General features: G+C 37.4%; 1 protein-coding gene across 1 annotated transcript; it reads left to right on the top strand.

Moving 5' to 3' along the window:
- Nucleotides 1-1,197: 1,197 nt before the first annotated feature.
- LOC140142646 (uncharacterized) lies at nucleotides 1,198-18,460 on the top strand. Its single transcript, XM_072164647.1, is given in 4 exon segments — nucleotides 1,198-1,366; nucleotides 3,025-3,813; nucleotides 14,982-15,004; nucleotides 15,006-18,460. Coding segments are annotated over 3 exon segments (996 nt in total). The 5' UTR covers nucleotides 1,198-1,366; nucleotides 3,025-3,245; the 3' UTR covers nucleotides 15,411-18,460.
- The last annotated feature ends 291 nt before the right edge of the window (nucleotides 18,461-18,751 follow it).

Raw genomic sequence — 18,751 nt, 5'->3', positions numbered from 1 at the left:
TTGCCTATACAAGCTTCTTGAATAGCATTCATGCAAAGTGATACCTTTTATATCGGACAAAAGAGTTCCACTATTAAATTGACCAGTAATAAACTGAATCATCAAGAGGCATTACGGCTCTTTTCAGGGCCACCAATCTTCAATAGACCAGTTCACACAAACGGCTCGTTTCAGAGCCACCATTTTTACAGTAGATAAGGGGCTCACATGGGTAAAGTCCTAATATGTTAAAAGAGGCCAGAGGTAAACGGCCAACTTGTACTTTTTATTACTTTTTCCAATCTTTCAATAGACATGGACAGCCGCTGGAACGGATCTTTTCAGAGCCACCGAATCTTTAGTAGGAAACAACACTTTTCAGAGCCACTATGTATGAAAGGGGTATTTACTTGTATGTCATTGGGCAAGAGGAAATCCACTATGATAGTTTATGATAGTCTATGATTGTCTATGTATCAGTAGACAAAGGCCAGTCTACATCTTATACACTATGAACCACAATGGCCTCATCCCAATGGCATAGTTCAATAACCTCAATTAAACACTGATAGTGAAACATTTGACCTCAAGTTGCAGAGTATGAGTTTTTGTACCCAAATTTTCAAAGGTCATTCAATGATTGTACAAATGTATTGGGGTTAAACTAAGAACTGTGCCCTGATAGATGAGCATGTTGTGGATACTAGTGATAGTTTTGCCATGAAGCAGTCTAAGCTATCATTTCAGTGATCGAGGCTATCGTTGTCAAAATCCTGACCAATACACTACTTTGTCTCAACTCCCAAACGCAGTCATCTATAATTTTGATATCCATCAAACAAAACTTGGATGAAATCAAAAACAGGTCATCAATTCAATTTTTCCCAATTTTCGCTCCAAATGAACTCAATATTCTTCAGGCCCCACACTGAGACCCTCGCTTAGGATTTCTTTATTGACGAAATTAAACATTCGCATCTAGGGAAATGTACTTTTCATTAAATTTCGTGGTGGTCTAAAAGATGTCTTATAAAAACATGAATACATTGATTTTATTTGTTTGTATCCCTCGTGTAATTTGGAGGTTGATTAGGTTTTGAAACATGACTTATTTAATTTTTATATTTTAATTTTATTCTCAAAACATTATTCATGAGTTCTTATTTGACAATTTAACTCATGTCGTCATGGCAAGCGTCTGCTTCATTCACTTTTCGTGCTCATCGATTACGAATTGGCGTTTTTTCACGGAGTTTAAACACGATATTAGTTTCAAGGATTGCTTCGTTGATGATGCGTTGAAATTGACCCACTTTGAATGGTCTCTACGCCACTTGCAGAACTGCTAGAGAAAACTCTTGAAGGCGTGAACACAAGGCGTGAAGAAGTGAGTATTATCATAAACGTCTCTAATACTGTGTTAGATACAAAAATATTACAGAAAATAGACAAACACTGTAGATGTTATAACAATACACTACAAAAACATCAGAGAAACACTTTATAAACACTTGAACACTTTAATGGCTAATGTTTGTACAGTGAAGGTATATGGGTGATAATTTATAAACACTAAAACACGTAAAAATATGAAGATGTTTATCCTTTTAACACAATATAGTGTTAAAATGCTTTTTAACACTATCTGTGTTAATAATAACATAAACATCTTCATATTTTCACGCGTTTTAATGTTAATAAATTAACACCCCCTATACCTTCACTGTACAAACATTAGCCATTAAAGTGTTCAAATGTTTATTAAGTGTTGCTCTGCTGTTTTTGCAGTGTTGCTGTTTTTTAATACGAAATCAAGTTTTTACTAACACATTTTCATTGGTGTTATATGCAAACGTTGACGCAAACGATTAAAATTGTCTGATTTTTAGACTGGAAATGATAACTTCACGCTTTTGACATCAACTGCGGATTCTATTCGTCATCGGTAAACATACACGAAATTAGCCAATTGTTAAGACTTCATTGAGTGATTAAACATTCCATAAGCGTTCTTGATAATAACTAACTCTAAGTGGGTTTACATGACGAAGGTAACACCTAAATTTAAGAACCACGAAAAAACAAAACAAACAGCAACCTGTAATATCATAAAAAAATAAATATGTTTACGGCTATAATGTTTTTATTATGGTATCAAAAGATTCAACTTCATAAACAATAGACGATATTCAATAAACATATTTTACTCGTAATTATTATCCCAGTTCTTTTTCATGTTTTAGGTGATATGAGCATTTATGGCAACCCCATGCATGAATAGAACTTTGAACAGCTTGAAGTAAAGTCATATTTATAGCTCTAAGTTCCATCAAACATTATAGTTTACTGTCAAAACAAACCTGTTCGGTTCAGGAGTATAATTATGAACTTGATTTCTTATGCAAATTTAAGACACTGGTCTACTTCTCTTCTCCATATTTATGTTGATATTTGATAATAAACATCTCATACAGAAAATCCCTTCAAAATATCAAATCAAAACATTCTAAATTCATTTTTTTTTCATTATTGAACCACATGTATAGAATTAATGAAAAACAGCAGAGAAATTCACGAGACATTTAACTCTGAATGTTTTTCCCCTTGTTGCACCATCTAACCTTCAATCGTATTTACATCGTTATTAACTTTGAATTTATTGTTTTATCCTGTTGATGAAATTGAGCGTGTTAAACGTGCATTCCAAAATAGCTTTGAACAATTATTAAGCAAAAGATTGGATTAAACCCGATTAGCCATGACCATAGAACCTAGTAAGTTTTCTTCAACTTGCGTTATGATCTATGAAAAGTGTTAATTCAAATTAAATTGAACGAAAAGTATGAAAAACGGGAGGGAAGGATTTCGTCAAAATTTCGGATATAACGGTCTACTGCAACTTTCCAACACCCGCATGTAAGTTGCTTCATGTAGTGTACAGTATGCGGGTGTTCTGATTCGGGGTTTTCGTATTCCTACGATGTGTTGATAAATATATTGCATAATTAATAACTCCTGTCCCCGATGGTCTTTTTTTTTCAACAGCTTTATTGGGCAGGCGTGTCTGATTGGCTGTTTGGTGTGGATCTTATGTCACTTGTGTTATAGTAGACTTCGCGCCATCTTTAGTTTAACTGTATAATAGTCATCCTGACAGGCCGAGCGTTGCTACAGCAGTAAATCCAAGAAAATTCCGTGAGACATTTTGCTAGGCAGAAAAGGCAATAAAACTAACCAAACGAGGCAACAAATCATTCGCAAACCAGATGAGCTCATACTTTTTGAACTCGCTGTTCAGCAAATATCAACCAGGCGAAGCATGGTACCCGAGTGGTTTCGAACCTTTGGGGCCCGTAGCAAGAGCAGGAAAAAATGGAGCTGAACTCGCTACTACTCCCGGTGCTGGTGGTTGGAGATGTAGTTCGGGAACTTACGGAACAACTTACGATGCGGCAAATTCATCGGCAACTGGTGGAACGGGGAATTGTGCCATGTCAGGGGCTTCATTCCCCGCCGGTACTTACGGCTATTCTGCATGTGCATTTTCCCAGGCGTACAGTCAAACTGCGGGATATCAAGACCAATTTGGTGGCGGTTATCCGCCCGGCTACGCACCGACTACATTTGCCCCGTCTTGGACCCAAGCGTCTAAAGTAGTAGCAAGTAACGCAACGAATTATGGTTTAGAGGCAGTGTACTGTTCATCATCCAGCCGGGATATTCACGGTGACCATGACGAGAAAGACGGCAGTTCATCACCTGCGTCAGAAAAGAAGTCCGATGCCAATACACCGCCTTATAAGGGACCGGTCTATAACTGGATGAAAATACCAGGTAAATTATAGCAAATAAAGTGATTTTCTGTCTCCTAACCTAGCTATTAAAAACCGTTTTCCTTCAAACTTACGCTGAGATGTGAGATAGTTTTATTGCAGAAATGAATGTGACAAAGCGGCCCTTTTATACATTATCAAAGTTAGTATCTTTCTATATATTAAAGGAAACAGAAAATCATAATCTGAATTCAAGCACTTGTGTTATTTCTAAATGATATTGCATTTACCAGAAAAAAAACAAATGAAAACAGCGAAATACAAAACACAAAACAAATAGCTGTTGTGGAACCCCGATTTGTTAAAAAATATAGAGTTTGATCACAATGTGACCAAATTTCACCTAATAAACATGAATACTCGTGTAATCATTGGTCAAAAGTTGTTGTAGTCTTTTAGCTCCTGGCAACAATTAATCCCTTTACACGCTCGGGTAATTCCCTTGCCCAGCGTGGGGTTGTGTCGGTACTTCACTTGGTATTGCTAAAAGCCGCATCAACAAAAGAGTATCAGCAATCGTTTGGTGTTTTAAAGCCTATATGTGACGTGTCATGTCAAAAGGAGACACTTTTGGGCACAATCATAAATGGAGAAATAGCCACAAATCTGCCCGCAGGTGATTTTTTCACAATTTGGGTTTGTTGCGAATTTGTGATGTTATTAATGTTTAAAATATTGTCTGATAGTATCAGACCGGGATATAACTGGCATCTTGTATTTTCTGAGACATTTTTCAAGGTAATTCCTATTCTCAACATTGTCAACAATATTTTTAAAGGCCGATATCTCAATTTCCAATTTTATAATACCATAACTTGCGAATTCAATATCTTCGCTTAGGAATGTCCGATTTCATTGGGGAAAACGGCGATGTAGAGCAAAATATCTCTGTATTTAAAATATGTAAAAACCTCATAATTGATAACCTGCCCAAAAGTGTCTCCTTTTGACATGACACGTCACATATTTCAATAGAAATGTGGACTTTGCATGCTAGTTTTATAGTGGAATGTTAGTTCTGATTTGTGTATTTTGTTCAAATAAACAAAAGGCACATCATTATATCCTCACAAAAATCTACAAAAGTATACATTTTATATCCCCATTTCTTGAAACTACGCATATTTGTATAAGTTTCACCATTTGAAAAGCATTGAAACCCAGTACAAAAGGTCTTGATATTGAATGACAGGCACGCAACAACAACAGAATTGAAGCAGCCTCCCTCGCCATAAATCAGCGCACCTCGTAACCTGTATAATTCTTGACGTTATACCGCGTTATAACCGCCATAAAAAGGTCAAAAGTAAAAAATGCAATAGGCTTTTTATCATTAATAAATCCGCGGATCCTTTTATAGTAAACATAATTTGAACATGTGTGAAGGTACTGTACTATATTATTTCTATGTAAGAAATGTTGTGAATACTATAAGAATAACAACACTAAGTAATGTTTTCTTCAATAGACATTAGATTATTATGCAACAACATTACATTCTTTTGAAGCAAATGTCCTTATAAGGACAAACCATATAATTTTTTGTTATCCTGGGTGTGGGAATTGATTTAGCCAATTGTGACGTGTCATATCAAAAGCAGCCACTTTTGGGCAGGTTATCAACTTTGAGGTTTTTACATATCTTAAATATAGAGATATTTTGCTCCACAACGCCGTTTTCTCCAATGAAATCGGACATTCCTAAGCGAAGATATTGAGTTCATAAGTTATGGTATTATAAAGTTGGAAATTGAGATATCGGCCTTCAAAAATATTATTGACAATGTTGAGGGTAGGAATTCCCTTGAAAAAATGTCTCAAAAAATACAAGATGCCAGTTATATTCCGGTCTGAAACTATCAGACAATATTTTTAACATTAATATTATAATATCACAAATTCGCAACAAACCCAAATTGTGAAAAAATCGCCCCCTGGCAGATTTTTGGCTATTTCTCCATTCAAGATCCTGCCCAAAAGTGTCTGCTTTTGACATGACACGTCACAATTAATTTGCATTTTTTTATATACTAGACTACTAAAGTGTTAACCAAGTTTTAATACAACTTAGAAGATATGATTTGGCTTTTTTTTTATAACTTCACTGTTTAGTTGTTCTCATCTTGTAAACACACTGCAGAAACAATGTCTACAGATTGAACAATTTGTTCTCGATTTGTAAACGCGTTTATCGCCTAAACACCAATTTCAAAACATCATGTAACAATTAACATGATTAATGTAATATGTAAAGCATTTAGGAATTAAATTCCTAAACATAGCTTAATCACTAGACACTGTTTTTGCAGTGTACTCTCCGCGCTAAACAACTGAACAACAATGCAATCGATTGTTCCACCAATGTAGTCAATCAACATTATAATCGTCACTTCAGTAATCCGTACTCGTGTAATCATTGGTCAAAAGTTGTTGTAGTCTTTAGCTCTTGACAACAATTAATCCCTTTACACGCTCTGGTAAATCCCCCGCCCAGTATGGGGTTCGCTTGCTCTACTGTACTGTCAATGACATCATAGTTGATACCCTTATTTTAACATTTATTAAACTCTTTTCTAATGGCATTCGCCTAGCTAGATATACAGGTTTAGCATATTAACAATACTGACATTTTAATTTTCTTTTTCCAAGGGGATCATTTATTTCGAAGGATTGTTATGGCACGCGAGACAAGACAAAAAACGGCGGACTTAAAAAATGACGTCCAGTTTAACAAATGACGCCGAGAATAAAAAAATTAACGTCGAGAATAAAAACAACGTCGAGAATGAAATGATAACGTCGAGAATGAAATAATAACGTCGAGTTTTAAAATACAACGTTGAGTTCAAAACGATGACGTTGAGATTGTAAAACCAACGCCGAGTTTGTAACGGGCCGAGTTTTTTCGCGTCCAGATTTTTTTCGCGTCCAGATTTTTTTCGCGTCCAGATTTTTTCGTGCCGAGAAGCGCCCTCTATAGTCTTTCTGTATATATTATATCTCAGTACTAGTAATTATTATAAACCATGCAATTTATTGATTATTTACTAATATTATTCATATTTGAAAGAAACAACAATGATAAAGATAGCACTTGAGCTGTGATTATTGGCAGTAATTGTTCATGTTTCATTGTAGGTAAGTGCTATGCGTGTTTGTTTAAGTCCATGATATTGATAGTGATAGTGTCTCCTTATCTATGGTTGAATCCAGCATGGTCTTGACTTGGTGGAGGTCAGTGCAGAACTGCCTAGCACATGAACAAGCACATAGTATGGGGTGGGTTACCATGGTTATCAGGTCAAATTGCAAGGATAGGACAGGGAATGGGCAAGGTCAGTGATGTAATGTTAGGTATGGGTAGCAGGTAGGGTCAAAATGGGTTAACAAAGACACATTGGGTATGGAGGCAACATAAGACAAAACATGAAATTTATACTGTTACAATAATTTGAGTGATAATTCATGTTTGACCAATTGGCTCTGGGGAGTGTACAGGGTGTCCCAGAAAACTGGACCTAAGTTGAGAAAATTATAGGCATCAGAATCCAAATATTTAAAAAACAGCGTATAGCCCATTATAATACGATGATTTTACTTGAATCGGTTGAATGATTGCGAATAAATTAGCGATTACATAACGCATGAATCAATCACTTCATTTCAAGTTCAAGAAAGTTCATTCAGAATCAGAATCAGCATTTTATAGACAATCACCCAAACAAAGCAGGTATAAGTCAAACTAGACATTAAATGAAAATACAGGATCGAACATAGAGAATACAACATATTATTATGAACATGAGAAATTAACTATCATTATTTAACATGTTTAAAGAACGTTTTTTAAGCAGAATGAATGAAATTAGCAAGATCAGTGATGGCATCATTCTCATTATCGCTCATAATGAATATAAACTTATTATTATCATTAAGGTTGCCAATATCAAAAATTCAAACAAAGTACATGCCAATGGGCTTTATATTTTGCGTACATAATAATATAATAATAATATGATGCACAATACAATGAGCTAAACGCCGCTTTTTACATTTTTTCCGATGCCTATTTCTTGACTTATATCCAAATTCATTCACCAGGGTATTTCTGGTACACCTTGTATATCATGTTATGCTGGTTATTTAAATTTCACACGACATAAGAGTCATTCCATTGAACTGACTATGGCAAGTATACAGCTAGAAAGGTCGTAACTTAATTACACAAATGCTCTTCTACCATATTCTTCCTAGTCTTTCCACGGAATTAACCTCGGAATCAATGTCTGTCCTCTGAATCTCACTCATAAGATTTACCACACTCATATTCTTTTATTTCCGCCATTGCAGATATTGAAAATGACCTGCTATTTGGACCATGTCAACATGGCCAATCAGAAACTATAGAGGGCGCTTCTCGACGCGAAAAAATCTGGACGCGAAAAAAATCTGGACGCGAAGAAACTCGGCGTTACAAACTCGGCGTTGGTTTTACAATCTCAACGTCATCGTTTTGAACTCAACGTCGTATTTTAAAACTCGACGTTATCATTTCATTCTCGACGTCATTTTTTTCATTCTCGGCGTCATTTTTTAAACTGGACGTCATTTTTTAAGTCTCGCCGTTTTTTGTCCGGTGTGGCGTGCCATAGATTGTCATTAATATTCCAAAATAATTAAGCTTATAGGGATAACCTTCTGATCTAGTATATGATCTAGGCCCTATAGGTGGAGCCCCGGATTTTGATTCCTTTGTAGACTATTCAGCACTTTGCAGATGACATCATGAAAGAAAGCAATGTAGTTTAGTTTGTGTCATGTTTAGAAATTAGCTGTACCGTATCAAAATACTAAGTTAAGATTACTAAGTAAAAGGATTCTCATGTTCAGGCTCTACATAGAATCTAGCACAAATCCAGGGGTTCTAGGAAATTGCAAGAACCCCAAAATGGTTCTTTCTGGCCCTTAATACGGAACCTTTATACGTCTAAAATGGTTCTTTCAGGCCTTTGCAGACCGTTGTTAGTTCTTTGTACTATGTAAGGTTCTACATATAGGTTAAGAACTTTTTAAAGTTCTACTTGGAATTTTGGAACATTTTTTCTAAGAGTATACAGTGGCGTAACTCCTATGGGCTCTGGGGGGCCGCGCCCCCGGGCACCCGGGCTAAGGGGCACCCTTGCCAGGCCTGGATACACATGCATTTCGACACGATAATACTTTGTTATAGGAACGAAGTGGACACCTTTACCTACCATGGAGAGAATTAATCTTCATTTGGGTGCCCCCTCAACATTAAATTTTCGCGCTTCGCGCGCAGTGCACCTTAACTTGTCATTTGAAAGACCGAAATTCAACTTGATTATACCAAATTAGTGGTATTTAAGCCTGACATTGTTTTAGGAAGAAGGGGTATTTTGTACTTTTGCTCCCGGGCGCCACAACCTCTAGCTACGTCACTGCAGCTAGTGATAAATCTTGAAAAGTAAAGCCATTGGAGAAGATGAAAACATTTTTTGTTAACATGAAGTTCATTGAAAGATGAAATTAATTTGATCGGAAACACTATTTTTATTCGGTAGGTATATATGGCTTTCAATCAAGGGCATAGCAAGCTTTCTTGGTGGGGGGGGGGGGGTAATATTTGAGGGCAAAAACGAAAGCAATTTTGCGCTTGCATAATTTTGACCCGGTATTTTCAGAGGGAATTATACATATACCGGTTTTCTTAGATGTACATTTAAGTCTTTGATCTTCCCAAAAAGGCTTTATTGAGACAATGTGCGGGCGTAGCGAGCAAAATGTTTGTATTTTACGCTATTTGGGCCCGTGATCTGGGTGGAAAGGGCTTATACTTTGATCAGCTCCTAATCGGCGGGCCTTATAACATCGCGGATTAATATCAAAATATTTTACTTTGAGAATTGTTTTGTCACACCTCTCCAGAAGCATCACAAATTACTAATGCAAGTCCTATACTTTGTCTACTTTCTTTAACACACAAAATATAGGCCGGACAGGTCAAATAATGGCTCTCTTAACGTGGGTCTACTTTTGGCGTAGTGGTAAAAGCCTAACAAGTCCCGCCTATTACGAGCTGATCAAAGTATAATATGGACATTGTGCGCGCGAGCAGCGAGCAAATCTTTTGTATTGTGCACTATTTTGGCCCATGATCGGGATGAATTTTGGTGGAAAACGGGCTTCTTGTCCCTTTTCTTTTCCTTTGCGTTCCCGATTTTCTCTTTCAATTTTTGTCGGAAGAGCACTTTTCTCTTTCAGTTTTTTGTCCAGGTGGGGGGGGGGGCTTTGCACCATGCACACCATTGGTTAGGGGCACCTGATCTACTTTCGCCCCCGGGCACCCTGAACCAAAGTTACGCCACTGAGAGTATATTCATCCCAGGGATATGAGACAACCACAATGACGCAGATGTAGTGAAGGTGCAGATTACGTCTCTTTTTCAATCACTTAAAGAAAATAATAGGGTCTATAATTATGTTAGGGTTAGATCTCAGAATAGTGGCTGCTGAGATTTTAAAATTAAGATTTTTCTGTAGCGCAAGGATCTGGGTTGGGACAAGCAGAAGGATTACTGTGCTAAAATAACAAGAGATAACGTGATAGCACAAGAGAACAGTGAAGTTACCAACCCTACACTAGACAACAACAACACTTTTAAATCGTACAAATGTAATCATTGGTCAAAAGTTGTTTTACTCCTAAGATTTTGGCATCAAGAAATCCTGTACACTCTCGGGTAAATCCCCGCCCAGTATGGGGTTGGTGAAGTATTCAGGTATAAAAATAACGGGGTTAGTAAAGTACTGGTGTCCTCTTTTTCTCATCACGCTCACCAAGTATCGTTTTCTTAGCACTATTGGTAATCCGTACTCGTGTAATCATTGGTCAAGAGTTGTTTCACTCAGTCCTGATTTTGGCAACCAACAAATCGCTAACACGCTTGAGTAAATCCCCCGCCCAGTATGGGGTTGGTGGTGTACGTTGTGCGCTTCTTCTGTCTGTGGTGAAGTACGTTGTACTCCTCTTCAGATAATCAGCTCAGTATCTTTGCTATTGCACTCTTATGTAATCCGTACGCCCGCATGTAATAATTGGTCAAAAGTTGTTTCAGTCCTAAGTTTTTGGTAATCAACAAATCCCTCACACGCCTGAGTAAATCCCAGTCCCAGTATATGGGTTGGTGAAGTACGTTGTGCGCCTCTTTTGTGTTATAGCACTCTTTGGTCATCCGTACGCATGTTATGTAATCATTGGTCAAAAGTTGTTTCCGTTCTAAGATTTTGGCAATCAACATATCTCTTTCACCTCCACTTGAGTAAATCCCCCGCCCAGTATGGGGTTGGTGAAGTACATTGTGCTCCTCTTCCCATGATCATGTTCACATTCTTTGTTATAGCACTCTTTGGTAATCCGATCGCATGCATGCAATCATTGGTCAAAAGTTGTTTCAGTCCTAAGATTTTGACAATTAACAAATCCCTTTCACGCTTGAGTAAATCCCCCGCCCAGTATATGGGTTGGTGAAGTACGTTGTTCTTGAGGGATGCACTGTATCTAATGAAGATGAAGATCAGTTCAATACCTTTGATTGTAGCACTCTTTGGTCATTCGTACGCATAAAATCATTGGTCAAAAGTCAGGGAGCTTTTAGTCTTTGGTCATCCGTACGCATATAATCATTGGTCAAAAGTTGTCTCAGTCCTAAGATTTGGACAATTAACAAAGTTGTTTCGGTCCAATAGTTTTTCAGCCCTAAGATTTTGGCAATCAACAAATCATTGGCCAAAATGTGTGGCGGTGCACAGTCGTGTAAATACCCTACCCAGTATTGCCCAGTATATGGGTTGGTGAAATACCCTGTTCTCTTCTCTTCTGTTCACATGGAAGTCTAGTCTCCTTCTTTCAAGTTTCACGTTCTCTCATGCACCATAATTAAATCATAATAATGTGCGCCTTTTGCCATCAAACCACACCTATTAATATCTGTTGACAATTTATACTCATTTGTCAAAAATTATTAGTTTTATCTTTTAATGGTGATGCTCTGTGTTGTGTTTTTAGGACTATTTTGTGAGGCGTTTTTTCATATCATATAATTGATATTTCCCAAAGTTAATTAAAGATGGATCGATTCAACATATAATCATTATTCCAAAGCAGATTGACCTTATGCGATGCATACAATTTTTTTCAAAACAAATCCCACAGCTGAGCCCTTAAAAGTTCAAAGTTTGGGTGAAGTTCACGATTGCAATAAATTAGTAGCACACATTTGCTTAGTTTCAAAGAAAATACTCCCTTCGGTTTTGGTCGTTTATAGTAGAATATGACGATCATAAATTTTAATTGAGTGAAAACAAACTGCGGTGTAATTGTTGTTAAAACACACATTTACCAATAGTCCATGGTCTAGATTCTCTCAACTGGAACATAGACATTCTTATAATATGAATTACATCTTGTTGGTTTTATTCAGTTTTCATGTTCTTGTAATATATTGGATTTATTTGATTCATATTATTTGTCTTTTGTTAATGTATTTGCGCTATGGCGAAGTGATGTGATAATCGGATTAACCATAGCAATAGGTGAAAACAATTTTTGAATCTACCGCGCAGTCCGCGCTGCACTGCACTGCTACGTTCACGCAGTACCTCTGCATTGATTGAACCATATCATGCTGATCACTCGCACAGGAGATTAGTATCTTTGAAAAGACTAGTATTTATTCATTCTGTGATTGCAGACATACACAGGTGATGAGTGCTACCTGCTTTTAGTGCAAGTCGATCTATTCAAAAATTTAGTTAATCCGATTATTACATAACTAGGACAGGGAATTGAGATAACGCTGTCTTCAAGACAAGATATGTAAATCAAGTTATGGTTGTAGCACTCGCCTTTGACCACTGCGTCTACTCTGTACCACTCCACTGCGTCCACTCTGTACCACGTCGCGTCGTCCCGGGTACGATTCCTCGCAGTATCGTAAGCATGGTTGCCCATCCATGACCATCCTCGCAGGTTTTTCCCATGACACTTTGGTTTTCCTCCTGCATTATAAAAGCGGGCCTTTCCCCATGTTCCTATCCCGTCTTGTCCGTCTTGTCCGGTTCACCTGGTTGTAAATTGCGGTCCCAGATACTGAGATAAACGAGTTGTCCGGGATTGTGCTTCACAGCAGTGCCTGGACGGAGATCCACTGGATTTATTAAAACGACGCGCTTAATTAATAATTCCGGCAAACATGTCCTGGCGATTAAAGCGAAATAGATTATCTGAATGTTGTTTCAGAATACGGTTCTTTTCTTTCTTATATTATTTAAACATGATTAATATATGTGTTTATCACACGAGTTGGGTGCAAGTACTTTTAAAATTAAACCTTTACATTACCAGACCGTGGGATACGGTATTGTGTGGCGGGCCTGGGTGGACCGGTGGTGGGCTGAGATCTCGTGATTTTATCATTTGCAAATAGATTATTATGATGCTCTTGAGGACAAGATATAACTCAACAAGAGACTGAACCTGCAATTCTATGACCTTTTTGTTTTAGGGACATGGCCAAATTAAAATATACGGAAGAGTATACTTTGTGAATATCTCCTGACAGACTTCGGAAACCAAATATACCACGCCGCTATATTGAAAACCTGAGCGAGCAAAAAATTAGTATGAGAGAATAGATTTATGACTCTACTGTCAAAAGGGATGCAATGAGTATAGCTGCTAACCTAAACAAAAAGCAGGAGATGTGGCAAGACGATATACCGACCTAGCCGTGAACTGTTCTCGTGAACCGATATCACACGACACGCTTCGATGCATTAGACTTCAGCCTCAATGTTTTATCCACTCCTCCTGAAACATAACGAAAATATTAGTTTGGAGGCGCGAACAAGGGTTTTTACACAACAAATTTGGAAGTACAACCTGAGCTGTATTTATATTTAGCATGTTTTAGGTGTTATAATCAATCGAAGGGCCCATGAACTTCAAACTCTTAGTATGTTGTATTTTACCAGAAGGAAGAGACACTTATTAAAGCAATGGTGATTTGGCGAAGGTCCACACCTTTCCCGAAAACTCTGCATTTGGAATGTATTGTATAAATAATGATTTTTATTGAATTCGTATTGTCTCTTGTTCAGTCAACCTATTGACCTAAATTGATGCAATAAATATCATTATAATATGACCAAAAACTAACAAAATCTAACCAATCCAATGAACAACATCGCAAAAATTGGACCCAGCATACGGACCTGCTGTGGCGTTCCGTATTCCGTATAAGACACACTGCATGTGTGCAATTTCCAGTGCAATTTCTGTGATCCGTCTTCAGCAGACACGCTGGGTCCACTAGTTGCGATGTCGTACATTGGATTGGTTGAAAGTGATGTAAATGTAATGCAACCCTCTTATAATATAAATGAACAATAATCAATACGAAATGGATTTGAGATGTTCAAACGAATTTACCATGTTTGCTGAGGCTTTTAGAAATCAGCCTATTGTATTTCGTATTGATTTATGAATCTGGGCAGATTGCACTGATCAGTGATGATCACAATAAACCAACCAAACGAGATTATCTGCCGCCCAGCAATTACGAATACAATAGGCATTTCTTGTTTCTCAACTCTACAAACAAGACAAAGGGGAACTTTGGCACCTTCTCGGGCTTATAACAATGTGACCTGTCAATCAAACTTGGGCCTAGTTTACAATATAGAAAAACCGAAACCAAATCCAAAGCGAAAAACTTGAAACGACCCACTATCGGTCAGAAAACTTGAAACGAGCGGATGTTGAAATGTTTGACATGCAAATGAAGGTACAATATGCATTCGATATTGTTTTACGAATTGGTCAAATCAACCATGCTTTATCAAGGAGGATCCACAACATGCTCATCTATCAGGGGAACAGTTCTTAAACCCCAATACATTTACACATTCATTGAATGACCTTTGAAGATTTGGGTACAAAAACTCATACCCTGCAACTTGAGGTCAAATTTTGCACTATGATTATGTAATTGAGGTTATTGGACTTTGCCATTGGGATGAGGCTCTTATGGTCCATAGTGTATCGAGTTAATTACTTATATTTCGTTCCTTTTTGCATTCTCGTTACAGGTACATCAACAATAGGAACAGACAAAAAAACGTGGCCGGCAAACGTACACACGATTCCAAACTCTTGAACTAGAAAAAGAATTTCATTTCAACCGCTACCTTACCCGCAAAAGACGGATAGAAATTGCACACGCAGTGTGTCTTACGGAGCGCCAAATCAAAATATGGTTTCAAAACAGACGAATGAAATGGAAGAAAGAACAAGTTAAAGATGACGGTGAGGAACTATCGCCGGATGAAAAGATATACAGCGGATGCGAGAAAGAGAACATTATTGGTAGTGAATTGAACAAAGAGAATACGGAGGGAGTGGAGGGTGGGAAAACAGAGAGTCTAGATTTGGATAATAAAAACAATGAATTGTGTCTAGAAGATGGGAAAAACTCGAGCAATGTCAGTGTGATTAGTACTAAAACGGAAGAAATATAATGGCACGTGAATTGTGGAATTTCTTCAGTTATATGATTACTATGTTATGTAGACAATTCTTATGTCTGGTATCATCAAACAAAGGTGACTTCGCGATGAGTCGTATCCCTTGATTTTGGATCTAAAATTATCAGTGGATCGTCGACTCGGCTAAACCGCCCCAAGATTCATGGATATATGTCTTCCGTTTTACATATTTTGTTAAGAATGGGACGGTATTTGTGGGGCTGCTGTTTCGTTGTAAGCTGAAATGTCGACCATACAATTTGTGGATGATGATGATGATGTCACGTATACACATAACACATGTATCTATTTACAAGATTTATCTTCAAGTTTCTCATATACCTGAATAACCCTAAGGCCTCTACACATGCTACAGGTGTCAAATTGTATTTAATCAGGGACAGCTAGCATGGCTAGATAAGAATACTATCACATCCTTGGTTCGCACTACCAACACATTGCATTGGATTATGCCTGAAAAAGTAAGGGATGAAATCAAAACTCGACTGCGGTTAAACCGCGTTCCATTGTTTAAAACAATTATAACCGGCTCCAACCGGACGGAACCGCTCGGAACCGGCGGTCAACCGCCGGTCGAGTTTTTATTTCATCCCTAACAACAAACATGACAAACGCAGATGGAAGCTGCCAACGGGTCAGCCGCCTTTAATCTCAGTTCTAGCACGGCTCAGTGTGCTTTTTCAGTTTTTTGTAATAACATTACTTGCAGATTTTAGACTTTAAATGAATATGAGAAACAGAAAGGGAAAGAATAATTGTTATGCAATTTATCGAGGGTTGAAAACCATAAAGCCTCAACTCACAAACATGACAAAGAATTCCTTTCTGGTTCCCAACCCTTGAAACGACCCAATTGTGTACTCTATCCCCTGTTTCGTACACGTATGAGTCTCATTGGCTTGGTGAATGAATTGCTATACATACACGCATGGCACAATGCTCTATTAGGAGCATCTTATCTTGCAGATTACTTTCCAACTTTACTTAGCTTGAATATAAGAGGAAACGTTATTTTAATTAAGTCTTAAATTTTGTCTTCTTCCAGAAATTACCATAATCTAGCCTATCGCAGATCAACAAATATTATTTAAATTCATAAACAGAGCAATTGGTCAAATCATATATTTTTGCGCAGGAAATTCAATTTTCAGCAAGCCATGATGAACTCTATAGGTGTGTTCAGGGTTTAAAGGTACTACATATTTCTGAGTTATTAAAATGTTTAGTCTATTATATAAACTGAAGTATATATTATTTCCGTCCAAAGGACGGGATACTCTGATGGTTCAAGTTGCCCAACTCCAAAATTTACTACTACTATGAAGTTAAACCAAACCTCAACTTCAGAATAAGATATTTGTATGTAGCACAGTTTGCTAACATGTGCGGGCAGTTTACTAATCTGTGTGCACAGTTGACTAATCTGCCCGCACGTGACAGTTTACTAATCTGTGAGCCACAGTTGACTAATTTATTCGCACATGCAGTTGATTAATCTGTTGACTGATGTAGATCTGTGTGCACAGTTTACTAATTAGCTGATAATTAAATCTGGTCAACAGTTTACTATTCTGTATGCACAGTTAACCAATCCTGGCGCACAGTTTACCACTCTGTAGCACAGTTTACTAATCTGTAGCACAGTTTACTAATCTATAGCACAGTTTACTAATCTGTAGCAGTTTACTAATCTGTAGCACAGTTTACTAATCTGTAGCACAGTTTACTAATCTGTAGCACAGTTGACTAATCTGTAGCACAGTTTACTAATCTGTAGCGCAGTTTACTAATCTGTAGCACAGTTGACTAATCTGTGCGCGCAGTTTAGTAATCTGTAGAACAGTTTACTAATCTGTAGCACAGTTTACTAATCTGTTCGCGCAGCTTAGTAATCTGTAGCACAGTTTATTAATCTGTAGCACAGTTGACTAATCTGTTCGCACAGTGGGCATTAAATCTGTAGCACAGTTTACTAATCTATAGCATAGTTTACTACTCTGTAGCACAGTTTACTACTCTGTAGTACAGTTTACTAATCTGTGCTCGCAGTTTGCTACTCTGTAACACAGTTTACAAATCTGTGCAAGCAGTTAACTAATCTGTGTGCACAGGTTACTAATCTGTAACACAGTTTACTAACACGTGTGAGCAGTATTACTAATCTGTAGCACAGTTTATTAATCTGTAGCACAGTTTACTACTCTGTAGTACAGTTTACTAATCAGTGCTCGCAGTTTGCTACTCTGTAACACAGGTTACTAATCTGTGCAAGCAGTTTACTAATCTGTGTGCACAAGTTACTAATCTGTAACACCGTTTACTAACATGTGTGGGCAGTTTACTAATCTGTGTACACATTTTACTAATCTGTCACCCGCACAGCTGACTAATCTGAGCGAGCAGTTCATATTAATTTGTGTCAATTTTACTCATATTTTGTGTCCACAGATTAGTCAACTGTGCGCATAGATTAGTTAACTGTGCTCACATATTAGTCAACTATGCCTACATTATTAGTCAACTACCAAAACATTAATTGTACCGTCCGTTAACGCACCATACGCACATCGCGTGGTACATGTACTATGAATGGAAGACAGTAGCCGGTTCTACCAAACCAAAACACACGGTTAATGTAGATCGGGATGCCCTCCAATAGCGCGAAGCTCGCATGGCGGAAGCAGACACTCGATCCCGCCTGTAAAATCCGTTAAGAAGAACTCGTGAGAATTATCACAATTCACGCCGTCACGTCTGACAGTGTGGATTTTTGTGCGAACGCACTCGTGAGTCCTTCTTGACGGACTACACTAGGGCGACGGTGACTGGATGCAATTGATTATTCTGTCACATCTAGCATTGTTCCAGTGAGGATGACGTTATAAACACAACACAAAAAAGAAATCCTCACTTATGTAACCTGTCATAAATTTAAACCTGCTCGTGTTTTAAGCAGTATGAAGACTTTTTTAATACAATATTGTATGTAACATATCAACGTTATTTAATCTATTGCCATTCTATTTCCAGTAATGTTTAAGTTCTAACGAATGTTTGATGACGTAAAATCGATAATATATTTCTACCAGATATTATACGTAACATATTATCGATTTTACGATCAAGCAGTTGTTAGAACTTAAACAGTACTTTAAATAGAATGGCAATAGATTAAATAAGTAGATATGTTACATACAATATTGTACGTCTAATACTCGGAGTCTGCATACTGTTTTATGATAGTTGATTGACACAATTGCGTGCAGAACATTGTTAGCTCCAATATGATACCGCATTTGCTACCAAAAGCTCAA

The sequence above is a fragment of the Amphiura filiformis genome, chromosome 20, assembly GCF_039555335.1.
Source record: "Amphiura filiformis chromosome 20, Afil_fr2py, whole genome shotgun sequence".
Taxonomy (NCBI): domain Eukaryota; kingdom Metazoa; phylum Echinodermata; class Ophiuroidea; order Amphilepidida; family Amphiuridae; genus Amphiura; species Amphiura filiformis.
Note: the sequence above shows the minus strand (reverse complement) of the source record. Positions and strands in the feature narration are given on the sequence as shown.